Source organism: Candoia aspera, chromosome 1 (genome assembly GCF_035149785.1).
Source record: "Candoia aspera isolate rCanAsp1 chromosome 1, rCanAsp1.hap2, whole genome shotgun sequence".
NCBI lineage: Eukaryota > Metazoa > Chordata > Lepidosauria > Squamata > Boidae > Candoia > Candoia aspera.
This window is the reverse complement of record NC_086153.1, coordinates 25,221,727-25,247,129: the sequence shown is the minus strand read 5'-3', so window position 1 is coordinate 25,247,129 and position 25,403 is coordinate 25,221,727. Positions and strand designations below refer to the sequence as shown.

Sequence of the window (25,403 nt, the reverse complement as noted above, 5' to 3'; positions counted from 1 at the left end):
CTTACTCATGACATCAACACTTAAATTTTGAAGGTGGCATAATGACTCTCCTTTATCCATCCACCTCCATGGTTGTGACTGTAATTCAGTGTATCCTTAGCTGGTTCAGCCAGGCATGTTGGAAATACAGTTCCCAGTTCCTAGCCAGCGTGGTCCCATGGGGTTTTATTTGTCATATGTTTATTACCTCTCATCTCCCCCACTCGGGGGACCCTGGGCGGTTCACAATAAAACAGTATAAAATACAATAAAATCAGAGTAGTATCAATAAATATACATATAAAATATAATAAAATCCAAGTGATGGCAGATCTCATTCCCCTCAAAGGGGACTGGAACCGGTCCTGGCAGGACTAGGGAACCAGCCAGCCCCAAGAGTGGCTCTTCCTCTCCTCACTCTAGGCATGGTGACAAAACCAGGTCTTCAGCCATTTCCTGAAGTCCAGAAGAGAGGAAGCCAACCTCACTTCCGGGGGAAGAATGTGCCAAAGGGTGGGAGCTGCTGCAGAGAAGGCCCACCTCCTGGACCCCGCCAGATGGAATTCTCTTGCAGACGGGGTTTAGCATGCCCTCTCTGCATGACCGGGTGGGATGGGTTGGTGTAACGGGGATGAGACGGTCCCTTAGGTAACCTGGACCCATGCCATGGGTTTTAGAAGGCTAGCTTTAGGTGAGGCAGCAATAATGTATAATACGTTCCTCAGAAATAGAATGCTAGACTTGGAAGTTCTTTCTCAGATGCTGCTTCATTTCCTAAACATTCATGGTTTTATTCATTTTCCAGCCTGAGCTGAGTGTAAGGCTTCCTAATGTATGTCTACCGAAGGTCCCTAACAGTCTAGATATAAATATTCTTCTTACTTCATAGCTGTGAATCCCCTTCTCTACCAAGATCACTAGCATTTCCTTTAACACAATCACCTTATCTTGTGAGGATTATCAGTGAAACTGAGGGATGGTGAATAAAATCATGGCTTAAAAATAGAAATGCATTTTCTATTTGGCAATACACAAATGCACTAAGTGCTCATCATAAATTTTACTATTGTTGCTGGAACTGATGTTTCCATAAATCACATTAGATGAAAGTGCTGGATGCTTAAGTGTTATCAATAAGTTTAAATAGTGCTGCTGGTGGAATGGAGGGCATTCTGTTGGCTTTCCTTGAGTCTATAATAGAGGAGAGTTGTACTCAATCACCATAATCAAATAATAATAATAATAATAAAATAATAGACAAAATTTCCACCTGTCCAAGGCCACACTGCTTTAATCCGCACATATACTATGCCGATATATTATGACATCCTAGGTTCTTGGGAAGAACTTGATGCAAATGAAGCCCCATACTAGCTGAAGAACTGGCAGCTGTGATTTCATGTTGTTGTGAATAATAATAATAATAATAAACAACAACAGCAGCAGCAGCAGCAGCAGTTCCTGTGGAATCTCCTTCTCTAACCTGAACTGTAGCATCAGCCCCAATTCAAAGAAGCTTTGCCACTGAATATATATAAAAATTTCTCCTGGGTGATGGTGGTAGTGGGAAAAAACTCTCTCTGCACATGGGATAATAGCTATCAGGGACTGTATCCTTTTCCCTGACTTGTTAGTTGTTTACAAGCAAAGAATATTTTAGATGGCAAGCAAGTTCTTAAATATTGAGTGGTAGAGAGGGAATGCCATCATGCTTGATGTGCTGAACACATAAACTGGCATCGGAGGTACAGTTCAAGTGCTTAATAAAGCGAGTGGTGAGGGTCCTGCCAAAGCTGATTGTTCACCCCACGCAAGCAGAGGTCAGCCAGCCTTTTGTCTGTATTTGCTATTGCGTGACAAGGCTCACTTTTTTTTTTAATCGTATGGTATAGCAGGTTGGTGTTCATGCTGCTTTTTCTTGCTGGGAAATCCTTGTGAGGTCCAGCAGCCAGATGTGTAGACTATGTAGCTGTGACAAGTCACGTTGCTGACCAGCACTAAAGCTGCTAAGCTTCTGTAAGCCATCTTCATCATTTCTAAATAAAACTTTAATTAAAATTGTTTAACAAGTAGAGATGCTTTTTCTCAGAAAACCTTTCACGAATTCTGCAAGAGAAACCATACTCCTTTGCAAAAATCATAATCTTCAGGCTTGCCACAACCAACCAGCAGCTGTCCATTCTTGAGAAACTACTGCAGCATGTATTAGAAAGCCTTCAGCAAAAGAAGCACAAAATCTGAAGGCAGAGCAATCTGATTATTGCAGTGATGAGTCTCCTGGTATAGAAGCAGGCAGCATTTAAGGGGTCAGGAGTGCAAATTTGCATTCTGACCTTTTGGAGTGCTTCAAAAAGTTGGGACTTCAGCTCTCTTTTGCCTTTGGCAGAAGTTAAAGGTGAAGATGGAACAGGAGGACTTTGGAAACTAAACTACTCCCATTCCATCCTTTAAAAGCACCCCCAAACCTGTGAAATGGCTCAAAATTCAACCCCCAAATGGCCAAATTTCAGTGGTGGTATTTTTCAACATTTTCACATGGTTTTAGGTGTGAGAATTTAAGCAGTTTGCCTCCATCAGCCTTCCCAGTCCATCTCTACCCTTAAGTGGAGGAGGAGAATAATAATGACGATTAATAATAATAATTTAGTAAACTTGTATGCCACCCAACTCTCAATGACTCAGGGTGGCTCATAACAATCAAACAAAGAAATTACAATAAAATAAAAAAATAAAAAATAAAGATAAAAGATGGCAAGTGCGATGAAGTGAGAGGTCTCACTCTCCCTCGCAGAAAAACTGGATTTGACACAGAAGCATTGCAGTCTTGAAGAGGTTTTCAGCGGGGTGTTTGATGGGGTATATACAAGCCATCCCTGCCCCTCCAGCACATGCTTTGTTATCTTTTCATCCCGCTGTTTAATAAAATATTTTCTAAAACTTTGCTAATATATTACTAAGTTGCTGTGAAACTTAGTAATTACGTTGCAGTGGAACTCATCTAATCACTTCTATGCTGTGGTGGAACTTTTTATTTAATTTAATTTCTCATTTATTTACTTTATTCAACTTAGGCGCTACCTGACAGCTCACAGCATAGAAATAGCATGACTAATATGCAATCCAAATAGAGAACGTAGCAATAATCAAGATGGCAGATCAAGTCAAGAACATATCGTACACCCAAAGGGACTCCAGCCACCTTAGACCAGGGCCTGGGAGAACCATCTTGAGGGGAGCCACCTGGATCTCAGAGGAAACCTCATTCCATTTGGCAGGCACCATGACAGAGAAGGCATGCTTCAGAGGTCCCAATAGATAACACGACTTAATCGAAGGAACGCCAACTCTGTCAGACCGAACTGGCCAGGTTGACACCACAGGAGACAGACAGTACCTCAAGTAACCAGGCACGATGCCATGTAGGCTTTATAGGATATAACCAGTACCTTGAATTGTACCAGGAAGCAAACCCACAACCAATGCAACTTGTGAAGCAGGGATGTCACATGGCAGACTGAGGCATGGCTATCACTGCCCTTACCAGTGCATTCTGGACCAGCTGTAGTTTCCAAGTGGTCCTCAAGGGCAGCCCCATGTAGAGCGCATTGCAATAATTGAGCTATGAGGTGCCTAGGGCATGAGTGACTGTCTGAAGGGCCTTGTGATCTAGGAAAGGGTGCAACTGGTGCACCAGATGAAGCTATGCAAAGGTCTTCCTGGACATAGCTGCCATCTGCTTATTTCACAGGAACTGTGAGTTCAGGAAGAAAGACTGAGATTGCGCACCACTGTACCCCATGCAAGGTTAAAGACGGAATATCCTCAGACCTAGGCGGCTCTAACATCCACAGCCACTTGGTAGGATTGAGTTGGAGATGGTTCCTCTCCATCCAAACCTGCATAATTTTCAGGCACTGGGACAGAACCTTGGCAGCCTCACCTGGCTGGCCTGGAGTCAAAATGTGTAATTGGGTATCACCAGCCTACTGATGATACCAAACCCCAAGCCAGTAAATGACCTCACCCAGTGGTTTCATGTAGATATTGAATAGGATGAAAGAGAGGGGCAGATCGTGTGGCTTCCTGCAGAGGAGGGGCCTGGGAAGTGACTCCCCCTCCCAAACCAATACCAACTGGAACTTGCTCTGGAGGAGGTAAGAGAACCACCATGACACAGCGCTCCCTCTTTCCATCCCCCAAAGCTGGCCCAGAAGGATGCTGTGGTCAATGGTCCAATGATCTCAAAAGCCGCAGAAAGATCAAGGAGCATAAGGATGAATTCACCACCTCCATCCTGACTCCACCACAGGCCATCAACACGTGCAACAAAGGCTGTCTCCATATGAAATTCCAGCCTGAAACCCAAGTGAAATGGATTTTTATCCCATTCAGTCATCTCTGTTTTCATATGTTATTTTTACCCCATCATTTGAATTCTTATTTTTATTTCTTTCACAAGTATTTTTTTAATTCCTGACCCCCAACCTATTTGACATTTGAAATAGACTTTGTTTGGAAGGGTGGCATAGAAATTACAAAAATAAATGACCTTGGCTTCCAGGGTACTTCCTTGTAAAGCTGTTGCATGCCTGGATCATGGTGATCTGAGTGCAACCCAAACTGTAGCACCACCCCACTGTGCTCAGCAGCAGGAGCATATATGTACTCTTCATTTGCCACATGCAGACCTATATGCAACAGGCAGCTCTTCCATTCCATTGTCCAAGTCTGACAACGGTCACCAGATCTTGTGAGTGCATTCTACAGTTTATTGCTTTAAAAAAAACGCTTGTACTCCTTACGGCTATGGGGAAGTGATGGGCACCGATTTTCGTTTGAAGAGGCCAAAATCTTTGAAGAAATCATGGACTTCAACATATCCCATCTTTAAATCTGCATTTATGGCACAAATTAAATACTTGTGAAGAAGAAACAATGTGGAGTTAATCCATAACTTGGGGAAGGGAGGAGGAGGACTCCAAGCTTCAGGGAAGAAGATCTTACAAATCTATGCATAAGCCTGGTGTGATCTCCAGACTTGCACATTTTGTTGCTGAAGTCCTAGTTTGGATACTATGTTCTAATTTGTTCTCAGTTATCCACCTTCATCTGTCCCAGTGTGGAGAAGGAACTATAGGTGTACCTACAGGCAGAAGAAGAGTGATACATTCAGCCTCTTCTTAATTGCTATAGGTGTCAGTCTGTTCCCCTACTACTCTTCCCCATAAATACACTTCTCTGTTCCTGTGAACCTCCTTTTGCTTTCTGGTTCTTTCCTTTTATTTGGGAATTCTTGGGTGTCCATGCAGGCACCATATGGTGTCTCAGAATAGCAAAGTTTATAAAATTACCTCGTTCAGAAAGGAGAGCCAGTATTCATTCTTTGTTAGCATAAAAATGGTGTCTGTGGATGCTAATATGCATTGATAAAAATGCAGACAGTAAGAAGGATCTGGTCCAATCTGAATAATCCCAGAAGAAATAGCAACTGTGAAATGTCAGTAGGAAAAAAGCAAGGCAACCCCACAGGTAAATGTGGAGTGGGGATGCAATGAGAAGCAATATGCATTGGATAATAGGTTAGAAAAGTGTGCTAGCAATCATCCAAATGGATGGTCAGGTATTCAGAGAAGTTTTAAAAGAGACCAGACAATCTTCCTGTTGTGCTTGCCAAGAAATTTTATTATTGCAACTGAACATTATGGTTTTACAGTGCTGAAGGCTTACTGTAGTTGGTGATTATGCCACAATGCAGATACTCTTGGGTGTTGCAGAAATGGAAGATTATTTATTAGAAAGCAGTTAATGTGCTAGAAGGGATCTGGCTGGAAAGCGAAAAATAACTTGGGGCCAGAGCAGCTGATTTTTTAAAGGGAAGATTTAAGGGATGATGTGGCCTTTTCTGAGGGCAACTGAGGGACAGGGACATTTGTGAGTTTCTGCACACAGGGAAATGGCAAGGAAAGGAAACCAAGAAGGCACTGGTGATCTATGAGGAAAATCAAGAAACTGCTTTTGTTATAGCAGCAGTTGGAAAAAAATGAATTCACTTCAAAGGCAACTAGAGGGCAGGGTTTGTTTTTTTTGACCTTCACTGTGGGTTTTCAACCTGTGTTCTGAAGAACCCAAGGAAAGTATCAGTAATGGTAGGGAAATTGCCAGTCCTTGAAGAAGAGCTTGTTGGGTGTAAATACTTTGCTCCTTCAATGCTTAACTTCAGGAATACGCAGAGGTGTTTCTCAAGGTTGCTCTCTGCTGGCTGGGGAATTCTGGGAGTTGAAGTCCACACATCTTAAAATTAGCAAGGTTGAAAAACACTGGTGTAGACCAACAGAGGACTATCTATGTATGTGCCCTTAGAATGCCAGAGACTCTATGGCAGGATTGAGTGAGCAATGGAACTGATTCATTTTAGCTGAAGTGTTGAATAATTGCTGCTGTGAGGCATTGGGCTTGATCTACTGTGTCTTCTCTGTTGCAGTGCCTGCCCCATGAAACAGCTTAGCCCCTCAAATCTGGATGGCCCCAGCCCTGTTGGCCTTTGAAAGGCACTGAAGACATGGCTGCTCCCACTGACACTGGGTCAGGGCATTGAGTGAGTCCAACTCTAAGGGATGTTTTAAGAGGTGTTTTATGGAGATGAATATTATCATGGTTTTTAAATTTGTTGTAAGCTACCCAGAATTGCGCAGCCATATACACTGAATAATTAAACAAATAATAAATCTGAACAACAGTGTTTGAATAATCTGAATTAGTGCTAGAGCTTTGGAAATTTGATCAGTTTATCTGTCTGTCTGTCTATCTATCTAATTTGTCCCTGCCCATCTCCTCCCATCAGGGGACTCTGGGCGGTTTACAGTGATCGATTAAAAACAACAACCATAAAATACACAGTATAAAAATACAGTAATAAATAATATAAATAAAGGTAAAACTAAAAAATCCAGGTGGCGAAAGAATCTAAAACAGTCCAAGTGTGGGAGGAGTGGTCTATAGCAACCATCCCCATGTAGATCTATTCCCCTCTCCACCCCAAGCAAGGCGGCAGAACCAGGTCTTCAGACTCCTCCGAAAGGCCAGGAGCGATGGGGCCAATCTCACCTCTGGGGGCAGCATGTTCCACAGCGCGGGAGCTACTGCAGAGAAGGCCTGCTTCCTGGACCCTGCCAGATGGAATTCTCTTACAGACGGGGTCCGTAGCATGCCCTCTCTGCACGATCGGGTGGGACGGGTTGATGTAATGGGGAAGAGGCGGTCCCTCAGGTAACTTGGCCCCATGCCATGTAGGGCTTTAAAGGTAATAACCAACACCTTGAATTGGACCCGGAAGCAAACTGGTACCCAATGCAGCTCGCACAGCAGCGGTGTTACATGTGCCCTTCTGGGGGCACCAAAAACAGCTCGTGCAGCTGCATTCTGGACCAGCTGGAGCTTCTGGATACTTTTCAAGGGTAGCCCCATGTAGAGTGTGTTGCAATAGTCTATATGAGGGATAACAAGGGTACGAGTGACTGTTTGAAGGGCCTCCCGATCCAGGAAGGGGTGTAACTGGTGCACAGCACGTAGCTGCACAAAGGTTCTCCTGGCCACGGCTGCCACCTGCTCTTTGAGCAGGAGCCGTGAGTCCAGGAGGACCCCCAAGTTACGCACCGGGCCTGTCTGGGGCAGTGCAACCCCATCCAGAACCAGAGATGTTAATGTCCCGGATACGGAAGAACCATTAACCCACAGCCACTCGGTCTTACCAGGGTTCAGTTGAAGCCTGTTGTTCCCCATCCAGGCCCCCACAGCCCCCAGACACTCGGAGAGGGTATTCACGGCATCACTTACTTCACCCAGGATAGAGATATACAATTGAGTATCATCAGCGTACTGATACCTCATCCCATGGTGATCTTGCCCAGCAGTTTCATGTAGATGTTAAAAAGGAGAGGGGAGAGTACTGATCCCTGTGGCACCCCACAAAGAAGAGGCCATGAGGCCGATCCCTCCTCCCCTCTTAACACCGACTGGGATCAGCCCTGGAGGAAGGAGGTGAACCAGCGTAAAACTATGCCAGCCACCCCCAACTCCCTGAGCCTCCCCAAAAGGATACCATGGCCAATGGTATTGAAAGCCGCTGAGAGATCAAGGAGAGCGAGGATGGATGCACTGCCACCATCCTGCTCCCGCTAGAGATCATCCATAAGTGCGACCAATGCCGTTTCTGTCCCATAACCAGGCCTGAAACCTGACTGAAAGGGGTCTAGATAATCTGTTTCCTCCAGGACCCTCTGGAGCTGCAAAGCCACCACTTTCTCAACAACCTTCCCCAAAAAGGGAAGGTGGGAGACTGGACGAAAATTGTCCAGAACAGTAGGGTCCAGCGATGGCTTCTTGAGGAGGAGGTACACCAACGCCTCTTTAAAGGTAGCGGGAAACACCCCCTCTCCCAAGGATGTATTAACCATCGCATGGACCCAACCGCATGTCACCTCCCGGGCTGCTTTTACTAGCCAGGAGGGGCACGGGTCTAGATGGCACGTGGTGGCATTTACTGTCCATAGGATCCTGTCCACTTCCTCAGGCCCAACAGGATCAAACTGCTCCCAGATAACTGGGTAAGCCCGTTCCCCTGGTATCTCTCCAGACCAAGCCTCATGCCTGGAGTCTAACTTGGAGTGGATCCGAGCGATTTTGTCCTGCAGGTGCTCAGCAAATTTCCCTGCACGGCCCTGTAGGTGGGTCACTGAGCCCACCTTCCCCAAAAGGGATCGAGTGATGTTAAACAGGCCCGTCAGGTGGCATTCTGCGGACGCAATAAGAGCTGAGAAGTATTGACGTTTCACCGCTTTTTCTCCCAGCTGCTCAGGGAGAATGTGTTGGTCTTACTGCCATTGCTAAGGTAGAAAAGAATTCAGCAGGATGGGATTGTTACCTTCAGTTAACTGATTGGAGCCTGACATAAATGAGAAGACTGCATATAGGACAAGTGGATTGTGTCCAAGACTATTGGACCTGCCACCTCTCTGCAAAGTTTTGTGCACATTCTGCAGATGCTACCAAACCCTTACATTTCAGCTTTGGTGAAATCCCATGAGTTGGTGGGGTTCTCTGGATTTAATGACCCCCCCAGTTCCTTGCTATCTGGACTATCAAAAGAAATGTCAGGCCAGTGTTCATAAGGTGCTTGCTTATTCACTTGCATAGGATTCTACATTGTTGGTGCAGAATTTGATGGTATCTCTTTCATAGGCCTGAATGTGAAAGACATGTCCTGATTTCTGTAGGGGTTCATGCAGGTGGATGTTCTTGCTTTTCAATAAGCCTTCCTTGCCCATTTTCTCTTGGTTTCTCACGATTTGCTGCCAGAGAACTGAGGGAGGGAGTAGTGAACAATGCTGCTACCTTGACCTCCCATTGCAAAGTCAGAAACTGATCTGTAGAAGAAGGAAACCACAATTAATGAAAGCTGCTCTTGTATTCAAGTGTGCTGTGCAGAAGGTATATAGAATAATCGAAAGAACTTCCTGCTCTCTAATTATTCAGATTGAATTAATTTGGCATAATAGGATTCTTCATGTAACTATTGGATTGGCTTCCGCTGAAATCTGCTTAATGTACCTAAAAGGGGAGTTTCTGATTAAGCTGTTTATGTGCTGCTTTAAATGGGAGGAAATCAAATTCTGCTGGGCTGATGCGGTGCCTCTTGGTCTGTTTAAATGACAACCCTGTGTGAACAGAGAGCCACCTGCTTAAAAAAAAAAGATACCCAGTTTGACTCACTCACAGATTCTGTGTTGCTCTTACTGGAACTGCCAAGCAAGAAAAGAAGGCAGGCAGGAGCATCCAAGGAATTGTGGGGAGAAACAAGCAAAGTATATAGAACCAAATCGCTTTTAGTGGCAACATTACAGGTAGTCCTCATTTAGCGACTGCCTCAGATAGCAACCATTCCCAAATACCATGGTGATGAAAAAGGAACTTTGTGACCAGTGCCCACATTTAAGATAACAAAAGCCTTCAGTGTGAAACTGATTAAGGCCCAGTCAATTTCAGGGAGCAGGCTGGAGGGTTCTGATCAACTAATTAAGGTCACAGAGCTGAGCTTGTTAACTTGCTCTTGGCATTTTTGGGGGGAAGTGCTGCTGGGGAGAAAAGCTGCTCAGGAATTGAGAGCTTGTTTAAGTAATCTCTCTGTCCTGTGAGGGGGCAAAAAAACCCCAGGTCAGGCATAGGACACTGAACCAAAGAACTTTATATGAATGAGAGGGCAGCAACCAGTGATCTTTGCAGGTCTCTCTCTCTCTCTCTCTCAGTCATGTGGTTTACTTAGTGGCCATTTCACTGGAACCAATTGCAGTCACTAAATGAGGACTACCTGTATTTGATCTATTCAAAAGGTAACAAGTATAAGCAGGAAGGCAAAGACTTGCTGATATTAGAGCTTGAATATGTCCAGTCAATTGCCTCCAAATAAAAATTATTCAAGCTGGGCCATCACAGTGCAATCATGCTTTTAGCCATTACACTGAAGTAGGTGTATTCAGAAGAAATAAAGATTCTGAAATTGGAACATGACCTTGTACACCTGCTTGTACCACCTAGCATAAAAGTAGGCAAGAGCTCTCAGAGGAACATTGTCTTCTATGCAGAAGGTCCTTGATGCCTAAAGTTCATTTCTGTTTTTTATTGGTCTGGTGGCTAGCCCTGGCTTGAAAGCTAATGGGCTAGCTTAGTATTAGCCAGCTATCTATGTTCATAGAACAGTTTTCTTAAGCTTCCTGCCCTCGTCTCCTGTAATGCCTCAACTAGTGGTGATGCTACTTGAAGTATTATTGTTGTTTTGTTGTCAGCTTGACATCCACTGCAGGATGAAGGCTCTTTCATCAAAGGTTGTGGACCTACCATAATCTACCATACTGATCTAGTATGGGTAGATGTTTTTCACTGGGTAGATGTTTTTCAACTACCCTGAGAAAAAGTGACTGGCCTAAAATCATCCAGCCAACTTCTGTGCCTAAAAGGATGAGAATATGGGTCTCTCTACTTCTAGTCCAGTACCTTAACCACTACACCACACTGGCTCTCATAGTTGGAGTGTTATGAGATGTGAAGTATGACGTATAAAGGAAACACCAGATTGGGAAGATAAATCTGTAACTTTACTTACAGTACAAAAGTTGATGATGAATTTAAGGGCTTCTCTCTTCCTGTCCCCTTCCCATCCACTGTTGTGCATCCTCAAATGGATATTTCCAAATCATGTGATATAAGTCCTGTCTCCTTTCAAAGATTAGTTTCTCTATTTGCCACCCAAAGGGTATGTTCCTTTACCTATCAGTTTGCTGTTAGCAGCAAATGTATTTAATTAACACTTTTTCTTTTATAATAGCTGTTTTTGTTCTGCTTTTGAAACATTGACTTGCAAAAATAGTATATCTTGTCTAGAAAATCCTTAAGACGTTTATCACCATAAGAAACTATTTTTGTGCTAGTTTTTAGTAAGGAGAAGTTTCAATAATTTTTTTTAGGGCACTATTGTCTGAAAGTACTTTATTGTTGGGATAATTTTACAGTTTAAAAAGGAGTTGAATTGAAAAATGCAAAGATCAGCACTGGAAGTATAGCGTCTTCAAGGAAAAATATTACAAATGGTTCATCAAATATTCCTGGGTTGGGTAGAGATGTAACTTTGTCTTCAGTGTGTTCAGAAGAAAGCACCATAAAGCATGTCTAGAAGAAGCAAAAGGAAGTTAGTAATAAGAATGCTCAGTCAAAGTCATAAAACTACGCTGAATGTCCAGGTTTTTCAGCTCAGGCAGCCAGAGACTGGGAGTGCTTGGAAAGGCTGAGATGATGCCTTGGTCACTACTTAGGGGAGGCTGGCATAGGGATGCTAGGGGAGGCTTGTGCCCCCTCTTCAGTGGCATTGGCACTGGCAGCAGCTGCAGTAACTGCAGCGTGCAATAATTGGGAAATACCGTGTTCTCACTTGAGTCAGGTTTTTAACTATGTTGAGCACGTTGTAATAGCTTAATTTGCACAGAATGCAAAGTCATAAAAGAATGAAGTCACACATTTAAAGCAAATAAGCTAAATTTAGTATTATAAGAGAACTGGGCCATCAGGTCTCATTATGCCTAAGCTAAGATGCCTGTGAAATAAGTAACTTTCTACTGTCCTTTGAGAATTATTTCTTTCAGCCATTCAGAGATTAATACATGGGGCATGGAATGTCTCTTCTTATTGCAGCAAGTCCCACAAATTATGGTTCAGCCTGCCAGCATTGATGCCAGTCCTGCAAAAGTCCAACAGGTGGGTCCTTCTGAACTGTCTGTGGTGCTGAATAACTGCATTATTACATAGGGATGGGAGGCAGCTGTAATAGCAAAGCTACTACCAGAATCAGTAAAGAATTGAATTCTCCAAAACTTACAAAATGGTGTTATAGTTATTTATATGCTGATGATGCAGACTGACTGGAGAAGTTTGCCTATGAACTGTCCTGACTAAGCCCGAGTGCATATTAAGCTTTCAGCAGCAGAAAGGGAAATCCCAGTTTATGGCTCGGTGCTGTATGAGCCAGCCATTCTAATGCTCAGTATTCACAGCAAAAGATCTAAATCTTGTTGAATTATCATTATCCTCTTGTGGTAATGTCATCACATTGTGTATCGGTGTGGTGGAGGCCAGCAAGTGCACAACTACACTACAATGCCAAGTAAGCAGTATTCCATGTTGCAGATCTGCAAGGGAGTAAGAGAAATGGGAAGCCTGGTTTGGTGGCTGCATCTCCTTATCTCCCATGATGGCACATTTTGGTCTGCATAGTATCAGGTGTTTGAGGACAAGAATTTTTCTTGTGATTCTTCCTTTGAAAACATAGTCTTGGACTCTTTATTTCCGTGCTTCTCTGGCATCTACAGCACTATAGTTAATTCTTTCTTACTATCCTCCAGGGTCCTCTTGTAAGGGCTGCTTGTCGTCTTCTGCATGAAACATTTCCTTTCCATGTGGCCTTAGATCAAAGATCTGAGGTTGTTGAATGGAGTAGGAAATAGACATGCGGCAAAGCCTCCCAGGAGACATGGAAGAAATGTCAGATCCCAAGAGTTTGCCGAGAGCATGGCTTGGCAAAAGCAATTGTTTTTTCAAAGCTGGCTGGTGCTACTCCATATCTATTTTAATAATGGGGGGGGCGGTGTATATATATCATATGTATATTATGTTAGCCATAGAAAGGTCCATTCATTCTGAAAGTTGTGGGTTTGTAGTGTTGCAGTTATCAGATTTGGGAAGGGAGACATGCTTGGCATATGGAGCTACACAATAGCGTAGGTGATACTTGACCTGGAAATGATGATTTATCTCTTCTGTGAGTTAAGCCAAATAACTGGGAGAGACTTATAGATCTGGCTTGTTTCCCCACTTCACATAAATCGCCCCTTCCAAACAGCAAACATACCTTTCTGCAATATAAATAGTCTTTTAGTAAATAATAGGAGTCATATTTCATGTGCTATATGCATTTATATATTAATCCTACTACGCCTTCAATAAAAAAAGGCCTATTAGCCAGACTGCCTCCTTTGAGTCCTGTTAATGCTCTAGTATAGAAATAAGCCATAAACTCATTAGTATGTGTTATTCACCCATTCTTTCTTATTTATTAACATATTTTTAGCTTGCCCACTACTCTGAGTATCTCAGAGTGGATTACAAGCCATAAAATGCATAAAATAAAACAATAAATGAGCCAGATAAAGTATGCAGTTCCATAAGCTGTTACATCTATCCATTCTGGATACTAATGTTACCTAAATGGTTGATTTTGAATGGCTCTTATCCCAAACTGTGCCCTATTCAGATTGTGAGAATTCTTACTTTTTCAATAACAGGCAAAGCTTTTCTTGGTAAGGGTGGGGGAAGGAACTTATGGACCCTGGTATTAATGAATGCAAGATGTCTGAATTGTAGGTGTACTCTAAGAATTCTTGCATGATATATTGGGACTCCCTTCCCTCTATCCACCCACTATAGTTTCAGTAGCAACTGCAGGCATTGTGTCAGCCTTACAAGGTAAACCAGACAAGAAACATGACCAGATGAGCTAATTCTACTTTATTGTAAGGCCACATTAATAGAATCTTGCAAGTCTAAAAGTACAATTCTCTCCCCCCACCCATCTCCTTTACAGCCCAAGAATCTAAGGAGGGTCTCTTCTGAACCTCTTGCCCCAGCCACTATCCAGCTGTGGGCTATGCTGTCTCTTATCTCTCCGTTCCTTTGGCAGTGTCTCTTTGGCGAGTCTCCCACGGTCTTTCCCACATACTATTACACAGTGGGAGGCTTACTTAATTCCTGGAGGGGAAGAAAAAAAAACAAGACGAGGTACTGGGAGAAGGAAAGAGATATGCTTTCTGTGCTTCTTTCAATCATATGGAATTACAGAAACTGTGTACCTCAGAATCCTAGATGTTGGGGATCAGTGGACACAGATATGGCATTCCCTTCACCTCTGACTAAGCATTGTTAGAAATGAGCTAAAAAGCTAGATGAATCTTGGCTGATGCAGGAGGACTTCTCTTGTTTGCTGTTGCCGAAATATACCTTTTATCTTCCACCTCCTTCAAGATATAAATCAAAATGTTGCAAGCACCTTCAGATCTGGCAACAGAAGATGAACTAGAAAAAAACTAACACCTAGTTTACCCTTATCATAGTGTTTATGTTTTCCAAAATGTAACTTTGACAACCTCTGACCCATTTCTGCTTCAGGTTACCCAAGGACATGGGAGCAAAGGGCCTTTTGAGGTGACTATGCAGTTGACAGAGTTGGAGAAGGACCTTGAAAGATCAACCAAAGTGCCTTTACAGCAGTCCACAGCAGACATCCAAGCCCAAGACTCTCAGGAGGGGCCACCAAGTCCCTTGAGTGAAGCCTCCAGTGGGTACTTCTCACACAGTGTTTCTACAGCAACCCTTTCTGAAGCACTTGCACCAGGAAGTGACCCCCACCTTCAAGCCAATATCCAGACCTCCACCACAAACAATGCCCCCCAAATTTCAACAACCCCTAAGGTGTTGTCTGCAACAGATAGTCCCATAAAATCATGTTCTGATTTAGCTTCTCAGTGTTGCCATTCTCTTTCAAAAAGGGATCCAGTTACCCCTGGCCTTAAATACGATCAAATAGACAAGGACAATGAGAAAGTGAGCCATAATGGCAACTTAAAATCAAGATCTGTTGTTTCTTCCATCGCTCTAAATGAAGATCAGGTTTTTACCTCTCTAGTTACTGAAGATACAGACTGCTGTTCTATCTCTCCCACTAAGAAACAAACACAATTGACACCAACACCTGTCACACTACCAACAGAGAGCCCTCTTTCTGTTGCAAAGGAGGCCAGGCTGGCATCCGTTTATGAAACAGGACCTCCAAAGTCTCAGGTTATGGTTGACCTCTTTCCTCAGTCCAGTGCTGCAACTTCTCCATTCAAAATCCAAAGAGTACGAACATCAGAACTCAAGTCCTTCTCCAGCATGTTGAGTGGGGAATCAGGAGCTTCTTTGTGTTCAGAGGAAGAAGAGAACAGACAGAATTCAGAAGGATCCAATCAGAACAACGGCACAGATGCTGTTTCTGAGGAGAAACTGGATGCAGCAGCATCTGACTCAGAAGAAGCCAATGAAATCCCAGACTGGCTGAAAGAAGGTGAATATGTAACTGTTGGTGCAAATAAAATGGGCACCGTAAGATACGTTGGCCCGACAGACTTCCAAGAGGGAACCTGGGTTGGAGTCGAGTTGGATTTGCCATCAGGTAAGTGTTAAGAAGTGTTGTTGGAATGCGATGAGGTGTAGAGGAAATGGATGTGGCTGGCTTTGGTGGCTGTTTTTGTTTCCCTCAATCCACAGCTGTTTTCCTCAGAGCCTAGTCTCTTGCTGAAGGCTGTCTAGATCCCTTCACTGTTTCCCAGTGCAAGTCAGCTGCATGTAGAATTTTTTTCTTGGGGCACGTGGAGCAGTGCAGGTGGAAACAGCCGCCAGTATGGTGAGCCTTTCTCCTTAATGTCCAATATTGTCTGAAAACCTGCCACCCTCCACTTGGACAGGTTCATCATCCCATGGATGTGATCTACAGTGGAAGGAGGAATGGGCTTGCATTCAGATGTAGTCGCCTCAGCAAGAGTGACAGGGAATAGTGTGGCTCATCCAGCACACACATAGAAATCTGGCTGATTGTAAAGGGTTTCTTTACTTAATAGCAGAACTCATGTTTTGTATCCAGAAGGTAATGGAAGGGGTTCCCTTTACCTGGTTCAATTTACAACTTCTTTTGTTAAAAATATTACAATTCATATATTTTGGAAAATGCCTCGTGAATCAGTGATAGTAGCCAGAGGAGGCAATAGTGGGCAGCTTCATATGACCATGAACTCTGATTGTGAAAGAGCAATTCCATAGCGGCTGACCTTGTACTTTGAGTAGTTAAACAAAGCCTGAAAACATACAATACTATACTTGAATGGCTTCTGCAAGCTGGCCTTTTGTCTGCCTCTACTTCTGAGCTGCCATATAAAGATGACAGTCTTGATAATATATGCTGAATACGTAGCATGCTGGAAATACGCCACAGAAAGTGAAATGTTTATTACAAGGGTTATAGACTGTAGCTTCACTCTGAATTAACTTGTGCAGCTACCACATCAGTTAGAGGGAAGGAGAGGCTTACATTCCTATGCCATTTTTATGGAACCTGGGAAGCGTTACTGGTGGTAGAGGAGGTAACACATGGATCCACTAGGAATGTCAGGAGGGGCCACCAACATCCCCTCAACATTGACCCGTCCCACCCGGTCATGCAGAGAGGGCATGCTGCAAATCCTGCCAGTTAGAGAATTCCGCCTGGTGGGGTCCAGGAGACATACCTTCTCTGCAGTGGCACCCGCCCTGTGGAATATTCTGCCCCGGAGGTAAGGCAGGCCCCTGCGCTCCCGGCCCTCTGGAAGAACTTGAAAACCTGGTTCTGCCGCCTCGCTTGAGGTGGGAGAGGTAACAGCTCGTCTTGGGGGTGGCTAGCACCATAGATCCTTCCCACCGAATAAGAACGTTGCCCCTTGGGTTTGGTATTTATCTTATTCTTATTTATTGGTGTATTTATTGTAATTTTTATTTTATGATTTTAATTCTGGTTTTATTGTAAACCGCCCAGAGTCCCCCTTTTTGGGGGAGATGGGCAGTGATAGAAGTTTGATGAATGGATGGATGGATGGATGGATGGATGGATGGATGGATGGATGGATGGATGGATATCTCCTATACAAGGCGTGGTGATGTGTGGCCAAATTCTTCCGTGGGGTGCTATGTCATTGGGCACGAAGTTTTATTAAACTACCCATTAACTAGTTTCCACTGGGCAGTCTATCCTTAGCCAGATGCATTTATTTTCATGACTTCATGAAACAACCCTTTAAAAAGAAAATCTCTTATCTCAAAGGTAAAAATGATGGTTCAATTGGAGGCCGGCAATACTTCAAATGCAATCCAGGCTATGGGCTCCTTGTGAAGCCAAGTCGGGTCAGAAGAGCTACAGGGGCTGCAAGGCGCCGGAGTGCTGGAATTAAGCTACAAGGCACAACTGGGCCTGAGCACCGGCGGAGTGGCACATTCTCGGGCTCTGCCTCCAATTTGGCTTCTTTGACTGCTCTAGCCAAGACAGAAGGAGGATCAGTTCCACAGCCTGAGAAGAGTAAAAAGAATACAGAAAACAGGAAATCATGGGCTACTTGAGAGAGCATCTCCCAACGGGCAAGTCAGCCTGGCTCACAACACTACTGTGTGAAGCTGACCCTTCCTTCATTCCTTCCTCCCTCCCTCCCTCCCTCCCTCCCAGAATGGCCTTACTTTGCACAACTAAGCCAGTTTGGAGGAGATGGTTGGTGCGTGTCAGAGTGTATGTGTATTCTCAATTTATTTTACAGAAATTTGTTGACCTTTGTCATGATGGAGTAACATAAGACTCTTGATGCAAATGGTGGCCTTTCCCAGTGTGTTTTTCCAGATCTTTCCTTCCATTCCCCAGCCATTCAAGGGAAGTCATCTGTAAGAGATGTTGGCAGAACTTAGTTTCTAGAAAGAATGCCAAATGCTGCTTACTATCAAAATGTTGTCATTCCAAGGCTCATCTTTAAACCACAGCAAACCAATGAGAATCATAGAATTTGGCAGATCACAGCCTATTGGAAATAATGTATGCTTTTAAGTCTTGCTTTATGATCTTTGAACTGTTGTTGTTGATATCAGTGGGAAAATATTGCCCCACACTGCACTGGAATGTGGACTTGGGACTAGCCTACATGCATGTTGCTTTTTTAATCCTTAATCCAGTCAGTGATTATAGTCTAATATATCTAATATATAGCCAGTTTGGTCTAGTGGTTAAGGCAATGGGCTAGAAACCAGGAGCCTGGGAGTTCTAGTCCTGCCTTAGGCATGAAAGCCGGCTGGGTGACCTTGGGCCAGTCACTCTCTCTCAGCCCAACCCACCTCACAGGGTTGTTGTTGTGGGGAAAATAGGAGGAGGAAGGAACATTAGGTATGTTCACTGCCTTGAGTTATTTATAAAAATAATAAAGGCGGGATAAAAATTGAATAAATAAGTAAATATCTGACCTTTTCCATTTCAATAGGAGAGTAAATGGGAGAAAGTTTTGCTTTTTTTTCTTCTGGTTGTTTATTATTATTGTTACTATTACTATTATTATTATCATTTTCAGCATTCCCTTCAGTGCTATTGTATTTATAAAGTAAGCCACAGCATTTGGTATTCTCTGCCTTCGTTTCAAGTAACATTATACAAAGAGGGAATTCAAAGCCCTAGAGGTAGGGTGGGCCTTCCTTATGATCTGGATTTAACCAGTGATAAACCTGGTTAAACTATGCTTGTCCATGTTACTAGTGCTGTATATTTATTTGTTATTTATTGTTTTCTTTTTAAAAGAAGCATAGGGAATCCCTTGCGACTTACAATCAACCCACTGCCTACCATTGCACAGAAACACACACGGTTCAGGGTAATCAGCTTCTTTCCGTATACTCCAACTGGCTTCTTCCTATGGAAGAAGAGGGTGAATTCAAAATGAATATATGTTATATATGTCTGCAGGATTTTGAGGTCACAACTTGAATGGTCTGCATAATTTCCATGGCTGCAATTGGATCTTACCTGCATAACTTTCAGCCAGAAATGGCTTCTCAGTGGCTTGAAAATCTCTTTTGGAAAAGTCCCAGCAGGGAACTAAAAAAAAAAGGGTGGGGGGTGTTTCAGGGATAGTTTTCTTGCCCAGGTAGAATGAGGTTCAGCTGTTTTTAAAATGAGGGCAATAATCCAAGGGTGGATCAGATGCTTTGCCTGCGGTAGGTGAACCCAGATTGAACCCAGGGTTACAGATAGTGCTGAGAAAGGTCCTTGCTCAAAACTCTGGACCACCATTGCCAAGAAGCAGTGTTACATGGGCCAGGGATTTGGTCCTGGGTAATCTGGCTTCTGACGCTCCTGTGAAGGAGGTGCAGCTGATGCAGGAATGTCCAAAGTAGAATGGTTAGGAACTGAGCAGAGGGATTCTGTGGAGAAGGTTAGGCAATGGCAGACACCCTTCAGTGATGCCAATGAGAAGAAAAGTCTTCTGGCTCCAGAGAGGTAGCTAGCCACCAAAAGAAAGGACAACGGAGACTAGGAAGAAGGAGAGCTGCAGGACTATCTAAGGGCTCACTTAGCAGCATACAAATTCTTATGACCCATATTTTTGTATCCTCCTTCCATACACTGCTAATAGACTCTCTTTGCAGTGGGTGGGCTTAAGGAAATTGATCTCTATTACATCTTAAATGACTTCCTTCTGTACTAATCTGATTTTCTAACTGAAGAAAACTGTTTTAGAATTAAAACTGCAACTAAGGAAGTTGAGGAAATTGGCAGCAAAGCCTAGCGGTATCCAGAGAGCTTTCTTCTTCTTGCTGTCTTTGTGTATATGGAATTGGAATATTTTATAGTTGCATAGCATTTACATGATTTCAGGTGGTCTTTCATTCCAACAGAGGAAAAATCAAAATTTTTGAAACCTTAGGGCCTTGGTGCTGGTCCAGGCAGAATGAAATACATTGAAGCCTTGTTGAAATCAATACACTAATGATGTCCTCAGACTTCTGCCCTCCTTCAGGACTGCTTTATTGGGTAGGTGAAAAACACTAGAACAATGGTTAAGCGTAGCCCTGCTTAACTACAACTGGGATGGCTATTTTCTGTTTAACTGCCTACTGTTGTATTTTCCTATTTTCCTATTTTTGCAAGTCTTTTACATGCACTTTATCCTAAAGGAAAACAGAGCTAGTCTCAGAGGGAATTTTGGCAGGCTGTGGGCAATTCAGAGTTCCTTTAGACCAGTGATTTTCAAACGTTTTCAGTCCATACTGTAGAACCTGTTAGTTAAAAAAAAATTAAAAATCCAGGATCCCTATCAAGAGACAAAGCTCCAGTGATAGAAAACTGGCTGCATGTGAGTGAACCTTTTTTAAAAAATCTTTTTGCCCTTAGCCTCTCACGGAACCCTGTCAAGTTTTCATGGAACCCTAGGCTTCCATGGAATCAGTTTGAACAACCTTGCTTTAGATACTTGTAGGTTTTGGTTCCCTATAGTCTATCTCACCTGCTCTCTCTCCATCCCCAGTGCCGAATCACAAACCACTTCTTCTCCCAACAACTTAATCTATATTTTATTCAGCAATCAAGGCACACTATCTATAATGCAGAATAGCTTTCAAGAATTATTTGAAAGAATAGTGAAGAAAGAGGAAACAATCAAGAGAGTGTTGATTTAAAAGCCATGCTGAGAGGGTAAAGAGATGGTTTCCTGGACTGGAAGTGTGATCTTTATAATAAGACGTAGCCTTCTTTTCCAATAGTGAGATTCTTCTCTCCCTCAGTTCCCCTTCCCCCAATTAAAACCTATTTCTGTTCTTAAAGCAAATGGAGCAGGGATGAATTTTGTGGAATAAGCTGAAGAGTTCTCCCCAGATTGAGTAATGACGAAGTTCTGTTAACAAAGGTGATTCCTGTGCACTCTGGTTTCCAAATGAATTTTGAAATACTGCTTACGTTATGCTAGTACTGCTTAGAAAAGAACATTCGTTTTGCTTCTGTCCATTAAGTTCTAAAACAAAAGCTTTCTCCTTCTGAAGTGCTCTACTGAAACCACCATCCCAGATTTCTCTGTAACTAAGTCTGTCTTAACCATTAAAATATTTCAGAATATTCTGAGCAATGGAAAGAGTTACCTAATTGATTTACTACTGTATACCTTTTGCACATGACTGGCATCAAACAACCCTAAGCCAAGACTTTTTATGATGGTTGTGATAGGCATCTGTGACACTGCTTTGCAAAAAAATGACACGTAATCCCAATCGCTACAGCTGTTTTCATTTTAACCAGGCCACACCATGGTGCCTTACTTCAAAAGCTGGTTGTCCATTACCCCTCCCACATTCCTACTGCTTCCCTCACTTCTCATGGCAATTGATTTCATATAGCAAGCTCATTTTTTCAGTGGGTATGGTTCAGTTCTCCATTCTGAATTCTGAGTTGCCATCACCTTCATTTGTCAAATATTTGTACCTTTGGGGAAAAGATTTGAAAGACTGGAAATTGGTGAAACAGCATATGATGAGCATGTACACCATAGAGCCTTCATAAAGGGGCTGTGATACTTCAACCAGTCTGTAAAATGTCAGAGCCAGAGACTGACCATATCATGTGCTGGGCAACATTAGTCTGCCAGCCTTGTTGTTGGAACAGTTCCTTCTGGTGAAACTAGGATAATGGCTCTGTTTGGAAATTGCCCTGACAATGTACTGTACAAATACTTGAGATAGTCAGTATGGGATTGTAGCTTAAATGTTCAATTTAGGATCTAAGTTCAAACTCCCACTTAACCCCAATGTATACTGGGTGGCATTGGAAACCTCTATCTGATCTTTACCTAACAGAATGGTTGTCACTTTGTTTAAGGCAGGATGGAATTTAAATAAATCAATGAAAATATATATATATCGTTCTCTTTTACGTTAAGACTTCCTTTTATATTAGCACACACTCTTTTGATAATTGGTGCTGATTAATGTGTTTTCTTATTATTGCATCCATTAATTTGGCACCCTTACATGATAGGCAATGTTTAATAATGACAATTGGCACTCGGTGGAATGTAGGACCCCTGCATGATTCTAAGGAATAATCCTATCTGTAGGCTCTGCTTTAAAATTGGGAGTAAACAGTCTTCATGGCACATGCAGTATCTCTTTTTACACAGTTCTTAAACAGTTCCTTTTCAGTGTCACAACTGCCTTGACTGTCTTTTGGGCAGAGAAGTGGGATAAAATTAAACTAATAATAATAATTTGTATCAGCATTTTAAAGAGATTTTTAGTGAGATGAGGCCAAAAGCCACATGGAACTCTTTTATTTCAACATGACAGTATTCACAGGACCTCTCATGACTGTCAGCACTGGGCATCTAACCTGGCTTAAGTTAAGGTATCCAGAAAGCCCTACGAGCAGAAGATGAGCTGAACTTTGGAGAGGGGGTTCACCTTCCAAGTGAGTCTACCCACTAGGCTAGCAAAAGCATTTCATTGCCTGGACACTAACCTCCTGTTTTTAAGCAGCTTTTTCTCAATTGTCTTTTCTGTTGATTTGTCATTTTGTAAATGTTGGAAGCCCGTATATAAAGAACATACATTTAGACTGGTTTTCAGAAGTATTGTTGGTTGTACCTTTTTAAAATAGGCTAAAATCCAAAGATTCTTGTAATGAAGTGTAAAGTTTGTAATGCTCTCTTGTATTATATACTAAACTTGTAATGTTGTATCATATCTGTGACAAATGTTATCTAAATAAAATACTTGCCTTCTGTCAAGCCTCATTTCCTCTTCTTCCCCTCTCCTTTTTTTAGTTGACTGATGCAGAATGGTTGGTTGAAGTAGATTTGAACGAAAGGTTCACACAAAACACACAACCCAGGTCTCTGCTTGCTTAAGAGAGAAATGCAAGAGGGCATTGCCCTGCACATGTTCTGTAAAGGGAGCAGAATTTGCACTTTTTCTTCACACACACACATTTATACGTGCATCTATGCTTTCTTAGAGTTCTCAACAGAAGCTGCTTACATTGTTTTTCCTATAAGGGTTCAAAAACCTACCATACAGCACAAGGGTAGATAAAAATTGTAATTGCTATTTATTATATTTGTAAGATGAAAGCCATGCTGCTGAAACTAAAATCTGTCTCTCATACCAGATTTCTGTGCTGCTATGGAATGGTGGTTTTCATATATTATTTTTCCTTAAATGAACTTGTAGGTTTTACTGATAGGCGGCCCAGCCATTTTCTAATTATATACAAACTGCACAACTAGCTCTAAAGGCAATCAATGTTCTGCTGGATTGAACATAGCTTGGATTAAATAACTTCCAACTATACCTATCTATCTACAGCTATACATACAAATGTGTGTGTACATCACACAACACACTTTCCCCCCAAAGGAAACACAATTTGTCTTTTTTTTTTTTTGGTAGCCTAAATAACCCTCCACTCCTTCCAAGTATGGTGGTTTTTTAATGAAGCTGCTCCAGGCATGGATAGCATTGCTGCATCATAGATCATAGAAGCATGGTATTAGCAGTTTGTTTTCCTTTCCTATTGTCAACATGGATTTCTGCCTCATAATTGCCACACATACATCACAACTCAGGGAGGTGGCCACCAGAAATCCTAATGATGTCCCTGGTGAGTCACTGGCTGCTCATGCCCTATTGTGTGTGTCTGTCTGTCTGAGTATTTTTCTCCCCAACTTTCAGTACTTAACACATTTCTTCAAAGTTCATGTGGTGTTCCCTTGATCTGACAAGAGAATTTTTAACTCTTCACGAAATCGTATACTAAAAGCCAACTTAGGGTGTGTACCCACCCAAAAAGCATCCCTCCCATGCTATTCACCCTTAATCTGTTTTTTGTTTTTAATAAATGTCAGTTTCCTTTACTTGGTTTTGAGAACTATGTCCAATAAGTAAGAAGGAATAAACAGTTGCTGAATGGTTAGAACAATGTTTCTCAACCTTGGCAACTTTAAGATGTCAACTTCAACTCCCAGAATTCCCCAGCCACCATAGCTGGCTAGGGGATTCTGGGAGTTGATGTCCAGACATCTTAAAGTTGCCAAGGTTGAGAAACACTGTTAGAGGATCTCCCCTCCTTTCCCATGACTGATAAATTAGTTTCCTAACAGAGTCCCTGAACATTGTCAAAAGCTTTTTGTCTAGGAAGTCCATCTCTCCCATTCATAAGCTAGTTAATAAATAATTTGCAAGAACTTGCCTCTGCAGGATTCAAACTGATTCTTCTTTAGTGAGTTGTTTCTTTTCATATGCCTAATTATTGTTCTTCAAGCATAGTTTTCACTTCTATATAAAGAAAATTTTAAGTAAAAATAGCCTGACATTTCCAGGACTTCTACCCCATCCCTCATCTCTTCTCCATGCCCATCATCCTTATTTTTAAAAAACGGTGTTGCAATGATCATTTCCCCATCCTCTGCTACAGAGACAAGTCTTAGGGACCTGTTCCATCTTCATATTAGAATTATTTTTTAAAAAAATCTCTTTCTGGGGGTAACATCTGGAGTTTTCCCCTCTAATTGATCTTACAGTTTGCCAAACTTCCCAACAAATCTCCTTAAAGTTTATGAACAGGTTGCATTTGTTAAGAGTAACACTATTGTACACATCATTGCAATGTCTCACAACACATGGGATCTAATGCTCAGTTCTGCAGTCCTTCAAAAATACTTTGGTGCTGAGTACATGGAGCAATTGTCTGATACAGGTCTGCACCACTTTTTTTTTTTGGTATGGTGAATCTAGAGCAGCTTCTAACAGCCTGCTAGCAGAATATTTGGGGCTAGCCATGACTTCTGGCTACAGTACTAGAATAGAGAAGGCTTACTCTAGAAGTTCTTGAAGCAACTAAAGCTTAAATGTACCACCACATCTTTTGCAAATTGCTGAAAACCTGGTTGTTCCTTGTTTGGACTCCCCATTAGATGGTAATTAGGTGCTATTTGCTCCTGTTTTTATTTGATGTACCTCTTATGATCTGTAAACTGCTTTGGGTCCCACAGAAATGGTTGCCATATAAAACCTTATAATAAAAGCATAACTGAATAAATACCGTAGACCCATGTCACCTTCTAAAGAGGCAACCAAGCAGATGCTGTCTGGAAGAAAACCTGCTTCTTAGTGTGACTTCGTGTATTACCTTGTATAAAACATTTCCCAAAAGCAGAGTTTCTTGGGGGGAAAAAAGGACAACAAAGCAGGTC

The 25,403-nt window shown here is 42.4% G+C and overlaps 1 protein-coding gene across 1 annotated transcript in view; it reads left to right on the top strand.

Annotated features, from left to right (window-relative positions):
- KIF13B (kinesin family member 13B) overlaps nt 1–22,940 on the top strand; it is a 149,359-nt gene extending 126,419 nt beyond the window's left edge. The window contains exons 39-41 of the mRNA XM_063300770.1: nt 12,217–12,279; nt 14,743–15,787; nt 17,465–22,940. Coding sequence (XP_063156840.1) covers nt 12,217–12,279; nt 14,743–15,787; nt 17,465–17,757 — 1,401 coding nt within the window. The 3' untranslated portion in view covers nt 17,758–22,940. The remainder of the gene's footprint in view (nt 1–12,216; nt 12,280–14,742; nt 15,788–17,464) is intronic.
- The last annotated feature ends 2,463 nt before the right edge of the window (nt 22,941–25,403 follow it).